Source organism: Falco biarmicus, chromosome 12, assembly GCF_023638135.1.
Source record: "Falco biarmicus isolate bFalBia1 chromosome 12, bFalBia1.pri, whole genome shotgun sequence".
In the NCBI taxonomy this organism is placed as follows: domain Eukaryota; kingdom Metazoa; phylum Chordata; class Aves; order Falconiformes; family Falconidae; genus Falco; species Falco biarmicus.
In genome coordinates, this window is record NC_079299.1 from 23,100,627 (window position 1) to 23,127,297 (window position 26,671).

The 26,671-nt window shown below is 38.5% G+C and overlaps 1 protein-coding gene across 2 annotated transcripts in view; it reads right to left on the bottom strand.

Annotated features, from left to right (window-relative positions):
* The window catches only part of CRIM1 (cysteine rich transmembrane BMP regulator 1), a 188,149-nt gene that overhangs the window by 73,255 nt on the left and 88,223 nt on the right, over positions 1 to 26,671 (bottom strand). For both annotated transcript variants that reach the window (XM_056357301.1, XM_056357302.1), the window contains one exon: positions 18,309 to 18,429. In XM_056357301.1, the coding sequence (XP_056213276.1) occupies positions 18,309 to 18,429 (121 nt within the window). The remainder of the gene's footprint in view (positions 1 to 18,308; positions 18,430 to 26,671) is intronic.

Genomic DNA, 26,671 nt, shown 5'->3' on the forward strand with positions numbered 1-26,671 from the left:
GAAGACTATGCAGAATTGTTATATCTAAGCCAAATTAAAATAATTGCAGGTTCTCTTTTGGTTTTTGATGATGCTGTCCTCAGTTTGCGGAGGGGCAACCACTTACATGAGATGCTAAATAATGTGGGAGGCTAGTTGTATTAAATACTGTGGTTAGCGTTAGAGATTGGACCATACTAAATAGTGTTCTCTCCATGTAAGTAATATTTATTTGCTTATTTAAGAGAAGAGTCTGAAGAACTGGAAGACATAAAACGTAGATAAACAATAGTCATGTTTCTTTCCAGATTCTGTGCGTTATGATTAACATAAATAGTTTAAACATAACAGTTTAAAAGCCAAACACTTGAGACTTTGCATAAGTTTACATTTAACAGAGTTCTTGCATGAACAATGGGCACATTATAGGGATATGCAGCAATGATTCAATAAAATGCAAGACAAAATGAACAGAAAGAAATATGCAAATATCATAGCTGAGCAACTTCATGGAATAGCAAATTTTTCAATTGCAAATCACAGATTTTTTTTGTAAAAAAACTTGTAGATTAATTTAGCGTACTACAAACACACATGAATTCAAAAGGAACAAAAGAACTCAGGAGAAGATCCTGTAATTATGTGTTAAAGAAATGAAAATAAGAACTCTACTTGTTAATAACTATTTCAAGTATTTTAAGTATTCCAAGACAACCCCCACATTAAACCACCCGTTAGTAAGAAGCATTATCAGCACTTAATGTGTTTGCTTATCCTTTCTGCTTCAAAAGCAAGAAGTTCGGTTCTCCTCTACCATGCACGTCTCCTTAATTGCCCAACAGACATTACATCTCGGATCAGTGTTTCAATGAATAAGGAAGAGCCACCTCTCAACAGACAGAGCTTTAGTATCTCTTCCTTTAACCTCATCAGTGGTAGGTAACGTTGTTATATACTCCACAGTAAGGTATTACTCAAAGGGAAGCTTGCAAGAACAAATACAAGTAAGGTAAGGCATCTTACAGATATTTTATTATACCATCTGAAAAGGATTCTTAAAATATTTCATTACAGCAGGGTGTTACTATAAAGGGATAAATAAACCCTTGAAAAAACAGTATTAATTATATCACATTTCACAAATAACATTAAATATGTCAAGATAAGGTGAAGCAATTTAATTCTATGTGCACATACATACTACAGTATAGTGACAGTTTTAAAAGAGGCATTTCAAGTGGTTTTTTTAATATATATTGTACATACCATAACAGTAAAGGATAATGAACGAAACCAACAAAAAAGTAAGAGTACAGAAACCAAAGTTTTATTTACCATACTTTTGCTTTTGACATTTTCTTCTCAAGTTATTTGTAAATACAAAAAAATAACCTAATTATTTTCTTTACTGTATGCCCTTTGCCTTCAGAGATGTAGAAGGAAAAAAAAAAGCATTATGTCTTCTATTACATGGGATCAAAAACCCCAAAGGATTTGTGACAGCAGCTTCCCTTTAAGACAACTCTTAATCTTACAGAATTCTGTACTAATATATCACCTTGATACCCCAATAAAAGGAAGATACTTGTTGGGGCATGGGGGGAGAGGCAGGTGGGGATAGAAGATGATGTCTAGCAATCAGTGAAAAAGAACAACTAGCACTGTCAAGAGTCAAAGAATTTGTACCTTAACCTACCTAACAGACATTGCTTTGGAAGATGTTTTTCCATTGTGAGAAGAATGAAACACAGAAATAAGCACCTACATACTACTAAAGAAGGAAAAAAATCTTAAAAAATATATATAAACAAAAAAGTACAGACACAGTCTGAAAGCGTTATTAAAACTTATTAAGTACCTTATTAAAAAGATAAAAAATATTAGGTTTCACTTCAATCACCCTATATTCAACATGCAGATAACCTCTGAAAAAAGAGGTAGATCAAACTTCCTGAAGATTCCTATCATTCACAGAGAAAATGGCATATATTATGGAAATACAGTTGTGGACCTTGATTTCCCAAGTCTCATGAGCTGAAATTACCACTCTTAGTTTTACTGTCTTCACAATGAGCTTTTTCAGACACGCCTGTATCTACTCCATTCTTTGCCTCACATTCGTTATCACTGATGACTTGAGTTGGGGAATATTAAATGATTAGATTAATAACATGCACTTTTCCCCTCTCATTTTCTTCCCAGTCAACTGCTTTGAAAAAACCCAAATCAAAACACCAAAACACAAAACCAAACAACAAAAAATATGAACCACCAGATTAAATAACTTAAGATAGGACAGTCTTCCAGAAGAAGGGCTGAAAATGATGTTTAAAGGACTGGTGGGAGCCAGCGTTCCTTTTTGCAGAAAAGGCTCCCTCCCATTCAGAGGGATCAAAGCTTCGCATACTCATTCACAGCATAAGCAAACAAAACTCCACCCTCCAAAATTTTATAAATTGCCTTCCCATTTGGTTAAAAAACAATCCACACATCAGAGAATGTCAAAGCAGCAAATGTTTTCAGATGGACTTTTAAATATTCTGCATTCTTTTCAGCCAGCTCTGCTAGGAAAACCTTTGACCATCGTCCAGGCTATTAGCATGGAAAACATTGTTTTGGAGACAGAAGTCTTTCAGGAAGAAGCCCAAGGAATTCTGGTAGCCGGGGATGGCTGACACACTGCCAAAACAACATCTGGAAATTTGGAATGACCGATCCTATTCTCAGTAAGAGAGCACAATGAGCTTTATAGTACAAGATTCTTCTGAAGTGATTTTGGAGCAGGGGGACAGACGGAAGAGAAGTTGTCATCCAGCTCCGTGCTTTATCCCAGGTAGCTATCCACCTGCAGGGCACGCAGATCTCAGCCTTGGTACTGAGCAGTTGGTTTGAAGGAGTTCAGTAGGCCAGATTGCGATAAACCGGTTGATAGTGGCCATGGTCCCATTTAAAGTAATTTCTATAGAATTTAGCTGCTCAGATTGCTGCTCAGTAAGGCACTATATTGCTTTTGAGCTGCTCCCTCTGTCACTGTTAACTTGCCCAAGGAAAACGGGCACAGCAGGAGTTACTACATGGAAAACTTCCCAGAGACAAGACAACTTTATACATCGCCTTCTCTATTCTCACAGCCTGCAGTGACACTGCTGCAACATCAAACAGCACAGTGGCATCCAGAAGTTCCATGAAAGGGAGGTCTGTATTTGAGGTACCAAGAAGCTGGCACCCTGTACCTGCCCCTCACACACCTTATTTGCAGAGGCTCTAAGGAAACACGTCTCTTGGGAGGTTATACCACAACAGCACTCATGTCAAGTCAAAAGAACATGTCCTTTTAACAGGGAAGAACAGCCCTGTAAGAGAGTGCAACGTCCCCTGACAAGAGGGCCCAGAAAGAAAACGAAAGGAGAATCAAACAGTCATGCAAGAGACTTCTTGGAGTGCTGCCTGAAAAGGTGGTGGGATGGCCTGGAAGGAACCAAGAATCCCAAGAAGTCAGCTGTACTGAAAATTAGAAAAAACAAAATCAACCTGATTGGTAAGAGAAATTGTCTCCAGTTCTTCAGGTTAACAAAAAAACAAACCAAACCAAAAACCAAAACACAAACAAACAAACCACTAACCAAATAAACATACAACAATAACAACAACAAAACCAACAAAAGAAAAACCAAAAATAATCCTAGAAATTGCAAGAAATGAGCAAGGGAACTTCAGTATATGAAGAACCAGAAACAAGACAATGTTTACTAACCAATATTTTACAGGCTAAGGAAGGGAACTGCTTCAGTAATATAAATGGCCTGATTTTTTTATTTCAGTGTTTAAGTTCTTCAAAACAGAAATAATTTAGTTACTTTTTTTCTTTTATACTTGTGAACTGTGTGTGTCAGAGTTGGGTCTTCTTGGTGTTTTGTTTTGGGTTTGGGGTGGTTTTGTTGTTTTTTTCTTTTAATACTGTATCATCATTTTCCTTTTTTTCTTTATGTCACCAAAAGTGTGAAAAGGAAAAAGTATATAAAAAAACAAATGGAATATTTGTAAATGACAATTTTTATTTAAAATCTAACTATCTTGGTTCATTTACTTCTGTTATTAAACAGATGAAAAGACAGAAAGGCTTCACTAGCCTCAGAAAAGCTGTTTGGATGATAGGATCAAAAGAGTTCTCCAGGCACAAGGCATAATAGCTATGAAAATAAGAACAAGCACCTTGGAAAAAAGATTTAGTACCAGTGAATGGGAAGGTTGGGGCAGTGGTGTGTTGCGGAGAGGGATATTTATTTTCAGGATCAAAACAAAATTAAGTCTAAAGCATTGAGACTAGAGAAAAGCATTCCTGAAACATACATCACATTCCTGTGGAGATTTTATCATGGTACTTATTTTTTTCCTTGCAGGAATCTAATACAATTTGCATTAACATTATTAGCACTTGTGTTACCTAAATGTAGTAGACAAACTCCCACAGATTTGTTAGTGATAAAAACACTGAAGTTATACTGTAAAATAAGGAATTTTCAGAAGAGAACTCCCAGCATTATCAAAGCTAGATGAACTACCGGCAAGGAAAAGAGACTAAATTAAAGACCCTCCCTATTATCAAGCATAAGGCATAAGAGATGATGATACAGCAAAATGAAATATTAATATAGCAATCTAACAAAATCAGGGGAAGATTATGTCTGTGTTACACTTGAAGCCACCACGTGTGTTAAGTAGGCAAGATGCTGAATTTTAAACTGGTCAAGCTACAGCTTAAGGAATCAACCAAATGCTACTCTTTGAAAGAGAAACTCCAGTCCTGCACAGGGCACAGGCTGCAGGCAAAGACAAAGACATGCGGACACCTCCATCCAAGACATTCAGCTAGAATTTTCCTAAAACTTCACACATACAGACTGGAAAGTTTTTGGCCCACAAGTTCTGGGTCACTGTTTCATGCATTTTTTCATTTTAAGTTTTAAAGATATGATTAAGCAAGTCAGTAGTGAAAATGTTCCTTTTTCCTGGAAAGCTTTTAGTATTTCATTTTGGAGATCAATGATAAACCTGTAGAAAGAGATGGCAGAACTCTGGAAGTTGCATGTAACACTTGTAATCAGATCATTTCCATATGTTCAAAAATTATGCATCACTTATATGTGAACTGACACATATGGAAGTTCTTCCTATTTTAATTCTCTAGGGAGGTTACTCATTGAAAAATCAAAGCTAGCATGCTCCCAAGTAAGAATTCCTTTCTAAAATTCTGGATGTTGTTACAAACAGATACCCAAGGTAACACTGCATTTTTCCATGACTATAGTAATCTTTATATACAAGGGACATTTAAATATTACAAAAGACAACTATCTAGCTTTTAATTAATGACACTGTGAAAGGGAATGTGGTATGTGCATCTTTTGCATATTATTAGCATGAGGAAATAGCAAACAGATGCTAAGCAAAGGAAAAAGTCATAAAATCAGCATTCACATCAAGTAGATTATCATCTTTCCAAGGCTTATTCGAATCTTAAGAGTTCATCTGACTAAAAGACTTGATTTCATCCTTTGAGTAACGTTAAATCAACTGTCTGTTTCCCAGAGGGATGAGACTGGAAAAAAGGACACCCAAAGAAGAGTCACGCCATGGAACCAGTAGGCATACAATCACTGGCCAAGTGCGCTGACTTTTCAAGTGCACTGATTTTTTTCAAGTACACTAATATATGTATAGAGCCTTTTGAATTCATCAGTATAGGAAATAAAACAAAATATAAACCAGGCCAACTCTGCATTTTTCTCATACTTTGCTGTACCAACTTATGTTTTCCTCTGATGAAGATCTCTTCAGTTTTGTACTACCACGTACCTCAGTTACTCTTTCCTTAGGGTTATCAGCCTCAACCTTCATAATAAAACAAACACTTAAAAAACAAAGACGGTATTAGGTAAGATGTTATACAAATGTTAGTTAACTGGTATTAAAATAAACCATTTCTTTTCTTATTTCACTACTTTTTACTGAGGAATTATAAATATATGATCCTTTTACAGATAAAATACATTTTCTAAGGACTTCATGTCAAAAATCTCTTTAAAATAACGGATTTATAAGTAATTCACTAACTTTAATATTCCTGTAACTCCAAACTTTACCTGAATGACAAACCTCCCTCAAAATAAGCCCTAAGGGATGGCTTTGCCATAAGCAAACCAAAAAACCCAAACAACAACAAGAAAAGGCAAAACCACCCCAACAATCTCTCCAAAACACATTATCATTAATTTGATGTCCAGTCTTTCTTCCTTGAAAGAAAGAACCAGCACCCAATAATTATCCCATGTTTAGCTTTTCCATGCCGTTTGTGGTATTAAACACCTTTCTCATATCCCTGGAAGGCAATTCGGTACAAGTTTAGGACGGATAATTGTAGAAAAGTTTGGGCTGAAAGGGACCTTTAAAGATCATCTAGTCCAACGCCCACCCCTGCAATGAGCAGGGACATCTTCAACTAGATCAGGCTGCTCAGAGCCCCGTCCAACCTCATGTTGAGTGTTTCCAGGGATGGGGCATCTACTGCCTCTCTGGGCAACCTGTTCCAATGTTTCACTACTGTCATCATAAAAAAATTTCTTCCTTATATCTAGTCTGAACCTAGTTGAATTTAAAGCCATTATCCCTTGTCCTATCACAACAAGCCCTGCTGAAAAGTTTGTCCCCGTCTTCCTTATTAGGCCCCCTGTAAGTTCTTATAGGCTGCAATAAGGTCTCCCCAGAGCCTTCTCTTCTCCAGGCTGAACAATTCCAGCTCTCAGCGATTCCTCACAGGAGAGGTGCTCCAGCCCCTTCATCATTTTGGGGGCCCTCTGGACACGCTCTAACAGGTCCATGTCTTTCTTGTACTGAGGGCTCCAGAGCTGACCGCCACACTCCAGGTGGGGTCTCACCAGAGCGGAGTAGAGGGGCAGAATCACCCCCCTCGACCTGCCGGCCACGCTGCTTTTGATACAGCCCGGGATACGGTTGCCTTTCTGGGCTGTGAGTGCACATCGCTGCCTCGTGTCCAGATTTTCATCCACCAGCACCCCAAATCCTCAGCCGGGCTGCTCTCAATCCCCTTGTCCCCCAGCCTCTATTGGTACCGGGGGGATTGCTCCAACCCAGGTGCAGGACCTTGCACTTGGCCTTGCTGAACCTCACGAGGTTCACACAGGCCCTCCTCTTGAGCTGATCCAGGTCACTCTGGATGGCACCTTGTCCCTCAGGCATGTCAACTGCACCAGTTAGCTGGGGGTCATCTGCAAACTTGCTGAGGGTGCACCTGATCCCACTGTCTATGCCATTGATGAAGATATTAAACAGTACTGGGACCAGTACAGACCCCTGGGGGACACCACTTACTGGTCTCCACCTAGACATCATTGACCACCACCCTCTGGATGAAACCATCCAACCAATTCCTCATCCACCAGACAGTCCACCATCAAATCTGTATCTTGCCAGTATAGAGAAGGCTGCAGGCAAAGAAGACTAAGGCAAGGGTGCCTCAGCCTTCTCCTCATCCATTGTTACTAGTTTGCCAGTTTTGCTCGCTGGGGTTAGCTGCGTGTGTGTGTACGCTTTCGCTGACCTTCCTTTTTTGGCTGACATACCTGTAGAAGCCTTTCTTGCCATTCTTTGCATCTCTTGCCAAGTTCAGCTCCAGACATGTCCTGGAGCTCCAGCTGTGCCTTTGATAAATTGACTAAGACTCTGCTTGAGAATTATTTCATGCTGTTTTCATATGAGACAGAAGAAAGTAAACTGTGCAGAAGGGGCAAATACGACCTTACTAAAAATGTGGCAAACTATTAGGTGACCATTTAGCTTCTGAATTTCTTCCATTACGTATTACATTTAAAAATGAGGCCAGAAGATTGCTCCAGAATCCAAGTGTTTCTGAAAGCTGACAAACAGCCGGCTGGGCATGAGCCAGCTGTGTGCCCAGGGGGCCGAGGGAGCCACCAGCTCCGGGCTGGTGTCACAGACTGTGTGGCCAGCAGGGCCAGGGCAGTGACCGTCCCCCCATGCTCAGCCCTGGTGAGGCCACATCTCGCACCCTGGGGTGTTTCAGGCCCCTCACTGCAGGGGGGACGCTGAGGGGCTGGAGCGTGTCCAGAGCCGGGCAGGGGCTGGGGACGGGGCTGGAGCACCAGGCTCACGGGGGGCGGCTGAGGGACCTGGGGGGGGTTGGCCTGGAGAGGGGGCGGCTCAGGGGGGACCTTATCGCTCTCTGCAGCTCCTGGCAGGGGCTGTGGGCAGGGGGGTCGGTCCCTTCTCCCAGGTGATGGGGGACAGGACAGGAGGGAACAGCCTCAAGCTGCCCCAGGGGAGGTTTGGATGGGATGGTAGGAAAAAGTTCTTCCCTGAAAGGGTGGTCAGGCGCTGGAATGGGCTGCACGGGGAGGTGGTGGAGTCACCATCCCTGGGGGTGTTTAAAAAACACACTGATGTGGCACTTTGGGACATGGTTTAGTGGTGGGCTTGGCAGTTTTGGGTCAATGGTTGGACTTCATGACCTTAAAGGTCTTTTCCAACCTAAATGATTCTATGTTTCAAACTTAATGGGATTTTTCCATGCAGTGGGAACCAAATATGCAAGAACTGTAAACCCTTTCTAGAAATAATATTCTTTAAATTCCACCAATGACATTTCAAGGAATCTTAGTGAGAAACTACTTATTATTTTAAAATGGTCCACAACCTTCAGTTCCACTTTTTATATATTAAATAATTTAAGAAGGAAAAAAGGAAGCAGTGATTTGTGGCCCCTGAAGTCCAACGCAACGTTTCCTGCTATCTTCTAGAGGAAATGCAACTTCAAATTCTTTGGATATAATCTCAATAATGTTGGTATTATCATCTGCTCAAAGCACTGTGAAACTGCTAGGAAATTCTCATGTCTACTTCTTTTCTAAATGCAAACATCCAAGTGATAATTCTATTGCTTTATTATGTATGTAGGTCTCCCTAGGCATCTGTGCAGTTGTGAGTTTGAAGTCAACTTTCAAAGACATTATTAATCTCCAATGACAGAAGCAGAAATTTGCCTGTTCAAGTCAGGAATTATTCTGAACTAAATCACCTATTCAATTTCCAAACAAGTGAACAGCTGATTAAGAAGAAACGGAACAAAACAGAGTGGAAGTCTTTGTGGGGAGAGGACAGCAATATTTAGTGTGATGAAGGTATACACTGATTCTTACACTAAGTGAAAACCACCAATTTTTAACAGGAGGATATGTCTACTATCTTATTATAAACTGAAAGAGTTCAAAGGTCAGCTTTCACATCAAGAATGCAAATGAAACCAAATTCTACACACTGTACAATTTCATTTACTTCCAAGCGTAAAACACCATCTAAAAGTAGATACAATTAAGTTACTTTATTTGGGTTAGAATTTCTTCTTAACATTGAAGAAGTAAAAATATCATTAACACAGCACATGGCCAGATTAGAATACTACATACACTTTTCCATAAAAGCTCATACATTAAAAAACCTAAGCTGTTAGTATAATTACGATCAATACTTCCTCCCCTTGTGCAAATGTTGTTATTTTTGCTTATGGGAAATATGCCTCTTCTTTTAGGTGGCATTGTGTTAAAATGTTTTGCAATTCAGTACTTCCTAGGAGTTGGTGGAAGAGCATAGATGTGGGTTTTTAACTTACACAATACAGGTGCAAAAAGCTGATCTTACAAAAGATGCAAGTGGGGACCTGTATATGTACAAGGTCTTACAGCTTCTTCTGCAGAAGATGCACCTTCTACTTCTGAAAATCTCAGGTTTCCTCTCCTTGTTAGAGGTCTCCCACACTCAGTCGTCAGCCATCAGGCTCCAGAAATGTCTTGTGTTTCAAGAGCTTCTGTTAAAGTTTTATTGAGATGGCTTGAAAAAAGAAATACTTATCATCTTTTTCTCATTTCTGGACTTCAGGAAAATATGATTGCTTGCCAAAACAACCCACATTGTGGGGCTGTATGCCAAGGCAGCAATAACTATCACCACACTGAGAACATCTAGGAATTGCTGAGGCAGCTGTAGGAAGGGAGGAAGAAGGGGACTGCTTGAACTTTGAATTCATGAATTCATTAGATCTCCTGGAAGACCAACATGGAGAAGATGGACATGGAGCATGGGTCACCTATAAAGGTTACACATGTGCCCTTTTCTCCTTGCTCTTTGTGGATACTCAGTGCAGTAGAGTGTAAACAGGACTGAATACCATTTTCTCACTTAGCAGACCTGAATGAAGAAAAATGTTTTTCCTGGGAAAAATACTTGCCTTTTCCTAACTTTTGAGGATCTCTCTTTAAGGACTAAAATACATGAAAATGCCTAAACACCTATTCCCAGATATTACGACAAACAAAAATCCATTGCAAACCTAAGTTTCACTTGGGATGGGTTCAACTGGTGCCAACATACAGCCTTCCTTTGACACAAAAACTGCCTCTGCAGTAAGGAACAGTCTCCAATCCACCACCAAGCGTTACAACACCATCATACTGGATGGTCAGATGTACTTGAGATGGCAAAGTGGACTGCTAAAGTACAGGAGGAAAAACTTGCTCAAGTTGGCCACGATAGCTAGAAACCAGTTTCTAAGGCACTGATAAAAGAACGGAAGGCACAGAAAAGCTTCTGCAGAACCCTTAACAAGCTTTTGTTAGACCTTTGGTCCAGCTGCACAGGTTATTCAGAAGCCAAGCCCTGAAAATAAATCTCAAGGAAGATACAGGTGCTTGGATTTGTATTTGGCCTTACCAGTTCCAGCTGAACTTTCCTTTAACAAAAACTGGGATCCACAACCACTTTCTCTTGGATGCCATTTCTTGAGGATGAGATGGGTGGAGGAGAAGGATCTAAAATTCTAGAACAAATACAAGGAAGACCTCTGTATCAGCAAAAGTTGCTTATGAGAGGTGACTGGTACAGGCGGGGAAAGAGAAAAAGTTACACCTCCTGGGAAATCATGACTGCCCTCTAAAGAAGGCTGGGAAAAACAAAGTCGTGAATCCTGTACTGAACACCCAAACAACTTATCATAAACTTAAAGCCTTCCAAAGACAGGAAGACCTGTCTTTAGAAAAGAATCTAGACAAACATGCAAGAATCATCACATTTTGATACAGAATGATGTAGGAAAGACCTGGCCCAGCTAAGCAGCTAAGAAGAATGAACAGAGAGGGTGTACACTACTACCCCTCCTATCAAGTGGGACAGATGCAAAGATAATCAGGGATTCACAGGCCACCTCTACAAATGCCATCAGAAGAAAAAAAAACCCAACTAACTGTGTATAGGTACTCTCAAATATAAACAAGTACAAATTGCTAATAGCTTAAAAAAGAACTTAAAACTACAGATTTCCCAGTTACAGTTCTGGTGGCTGCCACAAAATGACATGAAAAGAACTGTGCTGGTTTGTGTATAGCCACCACTAGGATTCCCTAGATACTGGTGTAACATGAAATACAGAATATTGGGTGGTAGGTCTAATGCTGTGACAGGCTGCAGACACAACAGATGCTACAGTGACAACAGGTCCAAGTATCATAAAAGGAGATAAAGTGCATCAAATCTATTGCTTGCTGGGCAAAGTAATGACGAAGGGTAACAAAATCATAAATAAATTTAAATGACTTCTAAAGAGGTGTGACGCTTGCATAAACAGCTGCCACAGGACTTCTGTTTCAGTTCACTAACATGAAAGGACAGCATGGTTGACTTAACTGGTATCTATGAGGGTTTTCTAAAATAAAAGTGAATATGCCAGCAATGAACTTCTCAAGTGGCATCTATATTGTGCCTAAAACAGCACAAAGTTCTATTAGAAACAAAAGACTACAAATAATAGAACAGGCAATTTCTTCCTTTGGAATCAAAACCAATTTCGTAACGGCATACAAAAATCAGAGAGACTCTGTAATATAAACCTCTATTATTCTTTAATTTCTTTAGAACTGCTGAATAAAGCACACGTCAAAAATATTTTAGTACAGGACAGATGGAAAAGAATGTTTTCTTAATTTAACAGATTATCTTTAAAGTGAATTATTTTTTTGTAAATTTACCTTTTTTCCTACTATTTAATCCCTTGAAAGGTAATTTTTACCTAATTAAATATGATAATAAAATCTGGGTTTGTACTGTTCTAAGATGTATTCAATTTCTATCCAAATATAGCTTAATATAAACCTTGGGTAAATAAATGATTTGCTACCACATCAAAGTATTACTCATTTTCTTGAGCTGTATAAAGGTGTAAGTATTTAAGAGTTGAGGATGAGGGGGGGAGCTGGGCTGTTTGCCAAGTAAAGCTTTATGCTTGGGGAAAACAAAATGCACACATAAATTGCTCCTCCAAGTCTTGAATAGGTGACTGCAATGTAAAACAGTATTTTACTACACGATCCAGTGAACCAGCACTTTTTGCTGGTTAAGCCCATTTCACTTCTTTACCATACTGCAGACCAAAACGTGGCACTGCCATTCAGGGCAGCCCCAGACTGAGACATTTTAGCCACACGGAAAGAAAATTCATCAGAGAAACGACCGTCCAAACAAGGAAAAAGTCCTATGACTAATTAATTTAAGAAATTTTCAGAGGTTTTCTTCTAAACAATAAACGTATAATCCTACTCCTCCATGCTACTCGACACAATTGAGAGTTTTGCATTTGCAATGCCATCCAGCTACCTGTAACTAAGTGATAGTGAAATGGTCCGACTCGAAGAGTCTTCATTCACTCATCCCTCAAGCTCAAGCCTTTTGGGCTCCAATCTTGCAAGACTGGATCTGTAGAAAGCTCTTCTTCACTTTTCCAACATGAAATAGTCACTGTGACTTCTATTCCTGTTTAATTCAGATTTATTAAGCAGTGAACTGCTCTTAAATTTTGCCTCTCTACCTTGTTATCGGATTCTGTTATGCTTCATTTACCTTTTTTCCCTTCTCCCACCACATCAACCTTGAAACTGCTTTTTTAATGCTAAGACTCAGACAGAAAATACACTGCGGGAGATTTTGATGGATAAACATATCCATTACTTCCAATTTTTTTCTAATCTAGAACACATTCAAGCTTATGGCGCGAGCTTTTTAAATAAGTATGTCAAGAAAACTTATTATTGGGATTTAGTGAACACACTCCTGGATGCTCTTCTCCTCCGAGAAGGATATTATTATATCCTCTATTACCAGCAAGATATTCAATCCAGCACGTGCATGGTGCAAGAGTTCACCTCAGAAGTTAAAGGACCATAATGCTGACTCACTGGGATTCACTTCCAAAATCTGGGGGAGGACGCTGGTGGGAAATATTCTTCAATATTCAGTAGTTTGGGAACGATATACATTTCCAGTTTATAAAGTGAACCCTGTGAGACAATTATCAATTAAAAAGCTGTAGGGTTTTGGTTTGTGGTTTTTTGTTTGTTTGTTTTTGTGGGGGTTTTTTTTGGTTGTTGGTAGTTTTTGTGGGGTTTTTTGCACTTTTTTTTGTTGTTTGTTTGTTTGTTTGTTTTTACCTAGAATCCAATACAAGGAAAAGGACTGGTGACTACAGAAGACAGAAACTGAGAAAGAAGACACTCTGATGGTCAGATTTTTTTAAAGGCAAGCTTAGTACCTTCAAAAGACAGAATCAAGTTTTATAAAACTGTTTCTATCAAAGCAACATCAGTTGCTTCTCGCTATAGTTACATCCTTCAATCCTCAATTCAATCCTCTATCCGTGTTCCCCGCTATTTTTCACAGAACTGACATTAAGATAACCAGACTTTCATTACTTTTTTTGTTGTTCTCATAAATTTTGGCACAGTACTAACATCTTTCTAGTTCTCTAGAATTTTCTTGGTTTCTCGGGTTTTAATAAAGGGTTGACCAAGAACAGCTGGCGGTTTGTTTGTGTGTGTGCAGAACCTCTGAGATAACAGAGTTGAATGAATCTTGAAGTTACCAGATTTATAACAGGCAAAAGCAGGGAGAATGGAAACTGGTACAAGGGAAGAGACTATACTTAGATTATGTGAAGGGAAGAGAGCACAGAAGCAGTGGGATAAAACCAGAGCAAGAAGTGGGGACCTAATAAAGACTAAACTTCCAAATTATTCTAATAAAGAGAGCAGACAGAAAGAAAAAAGGGATAATCCAAAAATATTTGGTGCAAAGCTATCCAAACATGCCATTTACTCCACTGTATATAATCCTATGAAAAATGTACAAAACCATGTGAGCAATGAAGATATAAACCAACGCTAATCACTGAAATCAGCTCCTGTTGTCACAGTCTATTCTTCATAGTTAAAAAATTAAATAGATCTCGATAAAGGTTTTTACACTTACAAATATATTCTCAAAGCAATCTGAAAATTTAAAGGAAATGAATTTACAACAGAAAACTGGAAGCATCTGAAGATAACTGATTCTGTACACTTCATATTGATCACACCTTCATTTAACTTTGTAACAGAAGACAAACTTACATTAACAAAGCTGTGAGAACACATTCTCTGTAAGAGCTCTTAATACATTTTCACTTGCTAAGCTCCTTCGAGAAGAGAGCATCTTTACCAACATCAGAGACAGACACATCATCTAGATTTCCTAACACAATAGCTAGAAATTCAAGGTAAGTGTCTCATAACGGTCTGATGAAAGCTGAAGCAACCAAGCAGTGTCTTGGCATCAGTGCCAAACCAATAGTCTGTTTGTTTGAACCACTGCACTAGAAATCATTGTGAATCAAAATCAAAATGTAACCTCTGAGTGCAAGTACAAGAACTTGCAGTATCAGATGTTTGTTTACTATTGCTACATTTCCCCTGGCGTTGCTAAAGGAGTTCTCAGTATTATGAATATGCATTCAAGAGCTCACTCATAAAACAAATGCCACCAGATTTAAGGGTCTCTGATTTCCTAGGGTATTACATACAAGAAACCAGCCAAGAGCAAGATGCGGGACAGAAGCCAGTCTGCTCCTGCTGTATGTGAAGTTGTCAGCTACTTGTTAACCGAGTCAGTGACATCCATCCTTCACCACGACACTCTACGTGACTGGCCTCTGGTGCTGCTGGTATTAAGCCTTTATTTTAGTGGCAGTAAATGACCCAACTGTAATTTCTTGGAAAAGTCTATAATCTTAACAAAAATAGTTTGATGAAGTCTAAAGACTATGACCTTATGAAACACTACTACTTTGCTTTTAATAAATTATTCTCAAATGTACATTAAAACACACAGTGCCACTTCTTTTGAACTTAAATCTAATGATTAAAAAAAGATGTGATATGGATTTAAGTGATTCTAAACTGAATCACAGGCAATGCAATGTTAGTATTTCATCATGAGTTTAGTAAGAAATTCCAGAATTAAGGAAAAACATCCCTTTTTCCCAGTGCAGTCATTCATCCATAAGTCTGCACTTTATCTGACTTTTTCTTTAGTTCTGAAATGCAAGTCTCATATGCGATAGAGACCTTGGCTTCAAATATAAAGATCCAATATTTCCTCAGATCCAAAGAAACACTGAACTTGTTTGACCTTCACGTTCCAATTAACTGAACTCAGTTTCCCCTTCTGCTCTCTCTTTTCATACACATACTTCTGTTCTCTCTAACCTTCCTCTAATTTTTCTTTTCTGATTATGCCCAGATCTATGATCCTTTATTCCCCCCTTCAAACAGTATCGTTACCTACAGCACACGAATGACTACTATGGCACCATCTTCCTTAAGAAGCACAGTAGCGTATTAAGATCACAATAACTCAATACACTTCCAGCAGGCACACAACATGTAAAGCACCTATATGATCTTACAGCTGCCAGATTCAGCTTTTCTTCTGTCTTTCTCACCTACTCTATTAAAAAGTGCACTATTGCTTTGGCTGAATTAAGGCAATCCAAAAATCTAGCAACCCACATAATAACTACATACAGCAACACAGACTGAGCCACAAAATTAAAAATTAATGGAGGTGTACAGGACACCTATAATTGTTTCAACCTGCCTGCAGACAGACGAGGTTACACTAATCCTGGTTTTCCATAGTTTTACACATCAAGGAGGACAGAAATATTAACACAAAAAAATCTCAGATCCGATCATAAGACTCCAGGAGCTAAGAACTCACCTATCCCAGCTCTGAACTCTTGTTAAACTCTGATCCCAGTAATGCACAGCAATCTGATTTCCAAGAGGTTTCAGTGCAATTCGCAATTATCTAATAAATCCACGCACTCTAAGCCTGCTTGCACAATTGGGGTCTTTGTGTGCAGGAGATGAGAACGCTGGTTTTGTCACTGAAGTGCCATGCACATATACAAGTATGCTCCATACTTCAGTTGTAGTTAACACACAGCAAATTAACTGGTTATATCTTTAAACACCATCAAAGAAGAAAAAGATTCTTTCAAGGACATGTTTGCTCTCTGTGTTTTGTTTAAGATTAGTTCCCATGTGTGCTCAAAATAGAAAATATATCCAACTGGTCATTTTTCTGAAGTAAATGAAGTTTTATTCTCTTGGTACTCTATGCTCCCTGATAAAAGGAACACTGAAGTTATCATCTGCAAAGAACAAAGCGGGTATTTTTCATCCCCTCTGCCCAAGCAATAGAAAAATCAAACCAGAACTTACATTAGACTGCAAAAAAATAGAACACAATTTTACTTTTGGGAAACAAAAATAATTTGGCCTATGTATCACTTTTTAATCCAGCAAGTTGAAACAAATTTAGAAGTAAAAATCTACCATTAATCTAAGTTTTCTATTGTGTCACGGTTTCTGGGTGTTCATCTAAACTAGAAACTGATGAAATTTTCATCTGAGATTGCTTCTTTGACTTTATATTCTATCTTTCTGAATACAGTTCTTAGTAGCATTTTATTCCAGTTGTCTTGAACCTGTTGAGCTGTACTGGCAGCAATGGCAGTACAACAACAAGTCAAAATCTACAGCCTCCAGTGCAATCCCAACTAGCCAGGTCAGCTCTTGACTAATATGAAATTATCCTAATTCCTAGAAATTTTAATGAGAATGTGTTAAGGAATAAAGGGAGGATGCTGAGAATCCATACCATGTTCTGGTTCAAAATTCAGAGAACAAAAAAGAAAACAACAACTCAGAAAGAAAGAACATTTGTAGCATTCACTGCATAAGGATAATTAATACTTATTATGTAGCAGACTACTATGTGGATTTTGCAATTACAAATAAAATTTGTCAGTTTATAAATATATTTTCAAATTTTGATAGACAGCATTACTGCTTTATATGGAGTTCTTCACATGTCTTTGCTTGCCTTGATCGATTTATTTATTTATTTATTTAAAATATAGGTACGCTTTTAGTTCTGCATGCAACAAGAGACCCTCATATTTCATGGAAACAAGTTTCAAAGAAGTCACCATATTAAAAGTGTACCCAAAGAGTACCCAGCAGGGAACACCCCCAATTCATTACACAATCTTTGCCTTTTTCTACTTCCTGAATTCTTTGCAAGTTTATCACTCCTTTACAGTCTCACAAGGGGTTGAGAATATGGCAATATCATATGGTACAAAGACCTCCCTACCAAATAAACACAACCAGTTACATCTACAAGAAATATTTTTTCTGTAAAATATTTTCATTTACAGTACTTTTTGCTTGAATTCATATTTACTGGGCATATTGCTGAATCAGGTTTTAGAAAGACTGTTGTAAAAACGAAAGCCGAAAGAACAATGCAGAATTCTGGAAAAAAATAATCTTCAAATTGTCCTATATTTCTGAATTTAATAAATTATTTTTATTTGAAAAACAACAGAAGTAAAATGGAAGCAAGTACTTGAAATTTCTGTTTGCCTGCAGTTTCAGATAGCCATCATCTTTCAGCAATCTTCCACATACAAAAAAAACCACATTTTTTTCTTTAACTAGGCAAGATTCTCTCTGACATATCTTCTGCCATCTTCATCATTTAATCCCTTACCATCAAAGGCCTTCAAAAGTGTCTTGAAAGAATTTACTTTTCTAAAATTGAATACATTGGGGGGGAGGAATCAATCTAAAGGCATACACCACGTAATTCTAGCAGAAGCCAGCTTCATACATTTTCACTGAGAATTTTTTTCTTCTTCAAACCCAGTATTTTTTATTTCTGTCAGCCTGATCCACCTTTAACTTACTTCATATATCTTTTATTATGTATTAACATTTATTGAACAGATGTATGCATTATTACCCTGTATTTGTGGTACATGAAGCGTAGAGAACAAGTCTGAAATACTCAACCATCAAGACACCAACCTCGTGGGCAGGGTACAGCAGCCATCAGCCGTCAGCCTGACTTGGGTTTCGTAGCTATCCAGTGGGCAAACAACTTGTTGAACAGGAGGACATTCGACTGTGCTGCAATCCACACTGAACACTACAGAGGAGGAGGAGAAGAAAATTCCTTTTACTCATGCTTTAGAAGATTTTTGCAAATTATTTCATCATAAGCATCCAGTTATGCATCAGCCTCTTCAGTCAGAAAAATTATCCAATGAATGTATTCTTGGTCAGTAACATTACAATGAGACTTCCTTTCTCTTTAAGATTCACTTTTATAAATTATTGACTTGGGAAGCAACTGAACTAATATTAGTTAATAAAAAAAATTATAGAAGTTAGGCAACATTAAACAATCGTTACACCTGTGCATAATATTAGTTATTGGAAATATACTAGGTTACTGAATATATTTTCCCCATAGCTTTTAAACCAGTAACCAATTCATTGTTTATTTTCTTCCTGATTAAAGTCTGTTTAAAGAGTAAAATGCCTGGGTTATAGAAAATAATAATTAAAAAGTACACTATGGATTTATGCCTGCACATGTAAACTACATTTTTAAGGCTTATTCCATTAGGTTGTGTTGTTTAGGTATTTATATATGGTGAAAATGAGAAGCAAATTGCCAAATTATCTGCATTAATGACATGAAGAATTCTGCATAACTAGTAAAACTGACCAACAAATTTTAGAAAGCAACCAATGCAAAAAACCCACAAACAAAACAAAAAAAAAAATCTGAGGCTGAATATACATTTAATTCTCTAAGTCATACTCAGGAAAGCTGAAACACATCTTTATCTTATTTGGTCCCACATCTCCCACGTTAACAAATGATACCAACTCAGGCATTATCCATTTGCCATCCCTTACCATAATTATACTAAGGAAGTACAGAATAAAACATGGTTCCCTCTTTAAAGAAATAAGCCACCTACTAACTGAGTAGGCAGGATGAGCAGAATGTTATCAGACTGAAAATTATACAGTATGGTTATCACTGATTACCGATTCAACTTCACTTCAGTATTGACATTATCATGACTGCTTACTGCAGCGCCAAAGCAGCTTGGCAATGCTACAGACACTTCTTGTAAAAGCCCGTACTTTTCAAAGTACTGTTTTCTGCCTTCGAGTCATACATTTTTCAGGCTTGATCCTCAGAGGTACACAGCAATAATAACTCAATCTGTCATAATGAGACATGAGTCTCAGAATTACATCTGTTTGGCAGATCTCATTAAGCATTGACATAAAATCACGAGTTCAAATGAAACCAGTTTGCAGCTCATCAAGGTTAGGACCAGTAGCTTTGTCTTCAAGACCATCAACTTTCAAAGTCCATGAGTACGTGAGTGTCATCCTCCATTACGCTTGTATGTTCAGAATCTGCCTTTTTCCCATTATTTGGAAAACTGAGCCATCTGCTATATCAGAACAACCTGACAAGTTCAAGAGGTTCTTGTTGAGAAAAGCACAAATTTAATTAAAAGTCCATTTTGTGGAGCAATAAAGAAAGTTACTAAACTCAAATGGAAAGATTCCAGTTGTTCATCTCAAAAATGGCAATTATCAAATTAACTTTCATACATTTTCATAAACACACAAAGATACCTATTTGCCTTTAAGACAGGAATACTTAATTTCATAATATTTCACCTTAAATAAAACCCAGACTTCTATGTTCCATTTTATTAACAAATAACACACTTGAAACAGCTCTTCTGTAAGAAATACATATCTAGTTCCTCCCTTATCATCACAGGCATTGAGGATTATGAGCTTACCAGTCTGGTTCACACAACCAATACAATCTGCACAATTCTATTGGGCCAAGCAACCACCAATGTCCAGTTTCCTGAATCCAAACCAATAACCTTGCTGCCGCCCTGGATTCAAGGCCCCCTCCGCCTCTTCCCAGGTAAGCAGTCGGGGAAAAACCAGCTGAGTTTCACCAGCAAGCTGCTACTGCACAGCTATTTATGTGTCCATCTTTCCATACACCCGTAATGACAACGAAACACTCCCTAATGATGCCACCAAGTCTCAGCTAGGGTGCTTTTTCTTCCCAAATAGTTCAGATTCTTTCCGGTGGTTATAGCGTGCTAGTCCATGGTTCACTAACACTGAAAACCACCCCAAACGGTCTCTTTATTAAAACAGTACAAACCTAAGGAAAATTTCCAGCAAACCCCAAATCGAGAGCATTCAAATAGAAAATTTTAATGTAATTAAGTGCCTGTGGTCACTCAGTGGTTCCCCCGTTTGATCTAATTTATCCGGTTTAATTTATTTTATACTGATCCCTTACTAGTACCTCCAACTCTTGTGAGGGTTAGCAGGACTTGGTAAACAAACGGTACGTACTCAGCTTATCCACCACCCACAGAATTTCATAATCCACACTCATATCCCACCTCAGGCTTTTCTCCACACTGGGAGATCTTCATTATTACACTATTAGATTAATCACAGAACAGCGGAGGTGGGACAGGACCTCTAGGACTCATCTGGCTTAACCCCCTTCCCTCAGCCAGGCCACAGAGCTCTGGCTGCCCAGGACCGTGACGAGATCACTTCTGAATACCTCCAAGGATGGGCACCACAAGACTCCACAACCTCTCCAGGCAACCTGTGCCAGTGCTCAGTCACCCTCAAGGTGAAGAAGTGTTTCCTGACATTCAGAGGGAACCTCCGTTGTTTCAGTGTGTGGCCATTGCCTCTGGTCCTGCCACAGTGCCTCACTGAGAAGAGCCTGGCTTTGTCTTTGCCCCCTCCCTTCAGGTTTTTATATGCATTGTTGAGATCTCCCCTGAGCTTCCTCTTCTCCAGATTGAGCAGTCCCAGACTTCTCCACCTTTCATCTCTCATCTCTCTTCTGTGTGGAAAGATACTTGAAGAAGGAAAAAAAAAATATCCTACTTTTTTTCAGATTTAAATAGGTTTCTCAAAATGGAAGAAGTATTGAGCCAAACTTCCAGATAAGCTGAAGATGCTGTAAGGTTACGTAGCAGTCCATAATTGGATTCTTCATTACTTAGAAAGATGCCCCCCAGATCAGCTGTACTACTGCCCTATAAAATAATGACTGCAAACATTTGCTGCTGAACTACCGGTTTTGTTTTCACATCTTACTTTGATACCAATGACTACAAAGTATACTTTTCATGAACAGGTTTATTATAAGCTGTTATTATATATTTTATTATGAATAATAATAAAAAACTTGTCTAAAGAAAATTAATTTTTCCTATCCTAGAAGCTTTAAACTGCAAATATATAGTTTGACAACTAGATATCTTCGCGAACGCATAAACATTTTGCAATTTCCTATCAGTGAAGATGCACCCAAACCAACCCTTGCTTACAGGAATTTTCTTACGCACTGAATTTGTATACAGTAACATCTGAGAGTTACTAATTTTTCTACAGGAATGTAGCACAAACCCTACCATGGTTGCAGACCCTGAGGTAGCTGCAATACTGTGCAACCTACTCTGTAGACTGCAGAACCGAAGGTCTTTGATCATGAAACTGTCAACACCTAGGTGAAAATAACTTTATAGTAGAATGTTGACACAAGTATTATTACACTGGCTTTTCAACATATAGAATGTGCAATTTAGGGGCAAGATCTAAATAGCTACCTTGCATCTAAAGGTCCAGGATCAAGGCAATATTTGCATCTCTGATGCAACAGAGTGACCCAGCATAAGAAAGATTTAACATTTTTCCAGAAGTCACGCTTTCTGAGGGTCCAGAGTCTGCTTCTACAGCAGCTAAGAAGCATCACGTAACCCTTCCTTTCAGGTCAGATGCATTTCAGCTGGTCCTGCATGAATAACACAATGCAACCTGACGGTATCTGATAATGGTAGTTACACTTTCTGCTCTGGGAGAAGGAGAAAGAAAACATGAAAATATCTCTCCATGGCAATGCATCATCCTTTTTACATTCCTTCACACTTCAGAACATGTTAAATACAGCCAGAACAGATAGAGTTCCTTGACTTTCAATGCATTTCTATCACTGTCTGAATCACTCCCCTAACTCTCCTATCACAGGTACTTCCCAGCATCAACAGCTGTATTTACTGATTTTTCTTCTCCTCCCTCACCATCATTGTCAACTTAAAAGCCATTTCTCCAAGTCCATTGAAAACATGTCTGTAATTCTTCTCCAGTCCTTTCCCAATCTCATCTTCTCTCTGAAGTTCCTTCCACACCAGCTTCTAACAAAGCATCCAATAAAACAACACATGTACTATTTCTGTAAGCAACAGAAAAAAAATATAATTGTAATTCTATTTCTCTCAACTATGTATGAAAACTTGATTTTGCTGACGCTTGTCCTTAGTGCAAGACTGCAAAAAATCCAGCCCTGATTTTCAACACTGAAGCTGTACCAGGGTGGAGCACAAGTTACTTCGTGTATCATCACATACTACCTACTAAATTTCGCTGCTGATGTCAGACTTTCCATCAAGCCCTGACTGCACAGAATTCCCCAAAGAAATAAGCCAAACAATAACATACTCTTCACCATTGTGTTTCAACCAAGATTCGGTACCAGAAGAAAACCCCTCCACTTGAGTAAGAGTAATTTTCAGGCCGTGCAGGGATGCTGCAGAAGGTGCGTGAACGAAAGGTCTGACAGAAGGACTGCCAGAAGAATGACAAATGAGCGGTCTTTTCAGCAGAGGTTCTGTTTACCATGACAGACGCTTCCCAACGCCTTCCCAAGGATGTCAGGAACTGAGAGATGACACTTCCCAGCTCACCAGATAGCACAACAACAGCAAAGTCACCAATAGAAGTACAACAAACATCTATTGGGTGACCACCAAAGTAAACTATTTACCTCTATTCAGAAGTAGCAGCTACAGCTCCTATCACAATTTCAGCAAAATACCTTTTAGAGTTTGACTCTGTCTTTAAATAAACAGGATTTTAAAAGCATCACTGCTCACACTGTTTTAGCTTCTCAGCAAAAGAGGCCCATATACTCATACAAATCTTGTGTCAGGTTATTTTTATTTTTACTGTCAAGACATTATGCAGCTCCATTCAAGACTGTTCCTTCAAACCATCTTTAAGAAAAAACTAAACGTATTTTTGAGCATGCTTTTTCAGAACCGTAACTCCCAGCTTCCAGCTAAACTCAGGGCTCATGCAGTAAGCTCACTGCTCACGAATGGCCAGTTTTACACAGCTTGTAGGAACAAAGTAGGTTGCTTATGGCACCAGACCAGTGTTTTCTCACCTCTGAGCTTAGCAACCATAGCAAAACAAAAGGGACATAACATAGCTGTTCTCTGTAGGCACCACAACGGCGCGGAGGTGCTTGGTGGAGCAATGGGTAAGAACACTTCAGACCAATTAATCTGGAGGTTAACAGACAGTTCTGATTAAGCTACTAAGTTTCTTCACTGTTCATTTTATCTGAATGCTGATTCCTTTAATCATTGTATTCCTAAAGTAAATGAGGTATAAGAGGAAGTGGATCTCAAAATGAAGGATTTTATTTTTATTCTAATATTTAGTGGTATAGAAGCATTTCCTGTTTTCCCTTCAGTAACTCCGTTGCCAATCCCAGTATTTGAACATACGCAGTTCTCAGCAGAAGACTCCAAACTCAAATGCCACTGTAAGCTGGAGAGCAGTGGCATCTTATTTAAGGAACAGAAATAAACACAATTTATGCTTTAATTGCACAAAACCTTTATATAGCATAAGGCAGCAGTGCTACCATGGGAAGCAGTCCTCCCAGCTCCTGGCAGTCTGCTTCCACCAGAAAGCCCTTGCTGGTGCCAAACCCCTGCAGAGGCCGGTTAAGCAGCCATGAAGGTGCAGGATGCACATTCTGGTAGCAGCACTCATAGAACTAAAGTTTTTAGGTCTGTGGCAAAGTATGGAAAACAGTTTTCTCTGATGCGTAAACTACATAGACACATAGATACTATTCAGTAAAACTAGAGACATTGGCCCCATAAGAAGGTCTGCATGAACACCCACCTACCAGGCCTTACACTGTCCATGGTCCCATTTTTTTTACCAACATGGCATTAAAAACAGAGGAAGCATGTAACAGAGCACTGCTAGTTCAGCTCCTCTCCAGCTCCTTTCCTACAATTCTTCAGGACACCAAGTAAAACTCTGAAGACACAAGGTTTATTACCAGGCTTATGATGGGCTGAATAAATATTCCTGCCACGTAAAGAGCATTAGCTGACTTCACTTTATGACCACGACTTCAACAGAACCACATGCATCTCTTCATACATACATATAACATATGCTACTGCATATACAGTAGTACAAGTATATATACACATAGAGAATAAATGGCATAAAACAGTGCAGGAGTAGCAGGATGGACTAGGTTGCCTCCAGAGTCATCTGGTCTTCCAACCTACGTATTCTATAATTCTGTAAGCCTATGAATATACAATCCTAATAAAACAAGACACTCCACTGCCTGTTCTTAAACAAAGACTTTTTTTAAAACCACAGTGGTGAACATGACGGAACAGTTTAAATGGAACAAAACAGCAAGGTTAATGCTGATTTGCATGTTTAAAAATTAAATCCCTAAAACTTTCTACAAGAAAGAAAAACATTTAAAAAAAAGATTTCAGTGGTTTTTCAGTTTATAATCTCCTTCATATATCAAGTACCAATTATTTTGTCTATACAAGTACAGTCTACACTCTGAAAATAAAGTTCCTCTGAAAACTGAAAAAAGTTCATATTTGCAAAGATTTGCAGTTTTAAAAAAATAAAAAAAGCCTTCTGTGGCAAGTAATTTGTAGTCTAATAAGATCTGCCAACATTCACCTACTCCTGTCCCTGTCTTCCAGTCTTGTGTTGGCTTGTTCTTCCTAATAGCACTCTGTATATTTCCACACTAATAGCACTCCTCCTTTTCCCCCTAAAGCCAAAACACTGCAAGAAGCAGGGGCCCCACTCACTCTGTGGTTTGTAGTTTAGCCATTACATCTTTCATCCGCTGTCACTGCAGGGATGCACAGAAGTACCCACCTACACTCCTCAGCCTCTTAGCCACTGCCTAAGAAACACACGCTTGTTGTCTCCCAAGTGAGGGAGAACTCTCTGCTTTCCCTTAGCCTCTCAGTTTCTAGTCCCTGTCGCAAATTTCTACACTCCTCTTAAATCCCATTAAGCTCCTTCCCAAGTCTCTTCAAAGACTCTGCTTGCTCTTCTACCCTCCTAACATGCATCCTCATTTGTCCAGTCCCATGTACCTTCACCCCTGAACTCCCTACAACAAAAAATACAAACTGTTTTAAAAAACAATGTGCAGTTATGTATAAATCCACAAATGCAACAAATAATGACATATTCAATGTGAAGATTCTGTAATACTAACAAGCTGAAAACACCCTTCAAGAAGTAACATACAAAGGTAAGTCTGGATGGAGTTATTTGCAAACTACAAGATGGGAATGCAAATAACAGTTGGAAGGACATGATAAGAGCTAACATTCATTTTAAGAAATAAAGAAATAATCAAAAGTCAGCAAGATAACATTCAGAAAAGGCATACTTGCAGTATAAATATAAAGAACTAAAATGTACACACACAGTGGTTCAGTAGCAGTCATGCTACAGAAAGATCTTGGGATCACAGCATTTCACAAATTAAATATAACTCTTGCAAAGGAGTCATCTCTTATTTAGAATTCTGCATGAAAGACAAAGTGATTATTCTACTGTATTTAGTGCTGATGAAGACTCAGCCAAAATAGTACTCTGCTTTTGGACACCACATTTTAAAGACATGTGGATAGACTTAAGAAAACTATACAGAGGGGGCAACATAACAAGGAAGGAGCCAATGGAAACTATGCCATAAGAAATTATAGCTAATTCTAGGTAAAAGATGATTAATGTTGACAAAACGTTCCAGAGAAAAACAGTTGTTCACCAACTATTCAGGACAGAGAATGAAAGTTTGCCTGAATTTCCACACAGACAGATTTGCATTGGATAATGGGAAAAAACGCAAAGGGAAGCACTAGAAGACACAACGACTGCACAATCGTCTTCTGTGGAAGATTTAAGAAAATGTTAAACAAGCTAAGGAAAAGCACAGCTTAAACATACTGTTTGCATTTAAGATTTTGGATTATTCAATTTTATATGCCTGCTTTCATCCCTCTATTTTTATTATTCATTTTTACCAAAGCCTGGATCAAAAAGAAGAGTGAATTACATCTTACACTTCACAGAGAAAAATAAATCCCAAGAAAGGGTGATTTGTGTTCTCGTGAAATGGAAAATGGGCAAATACTGAAAATGTTGTAAAGTCTTTC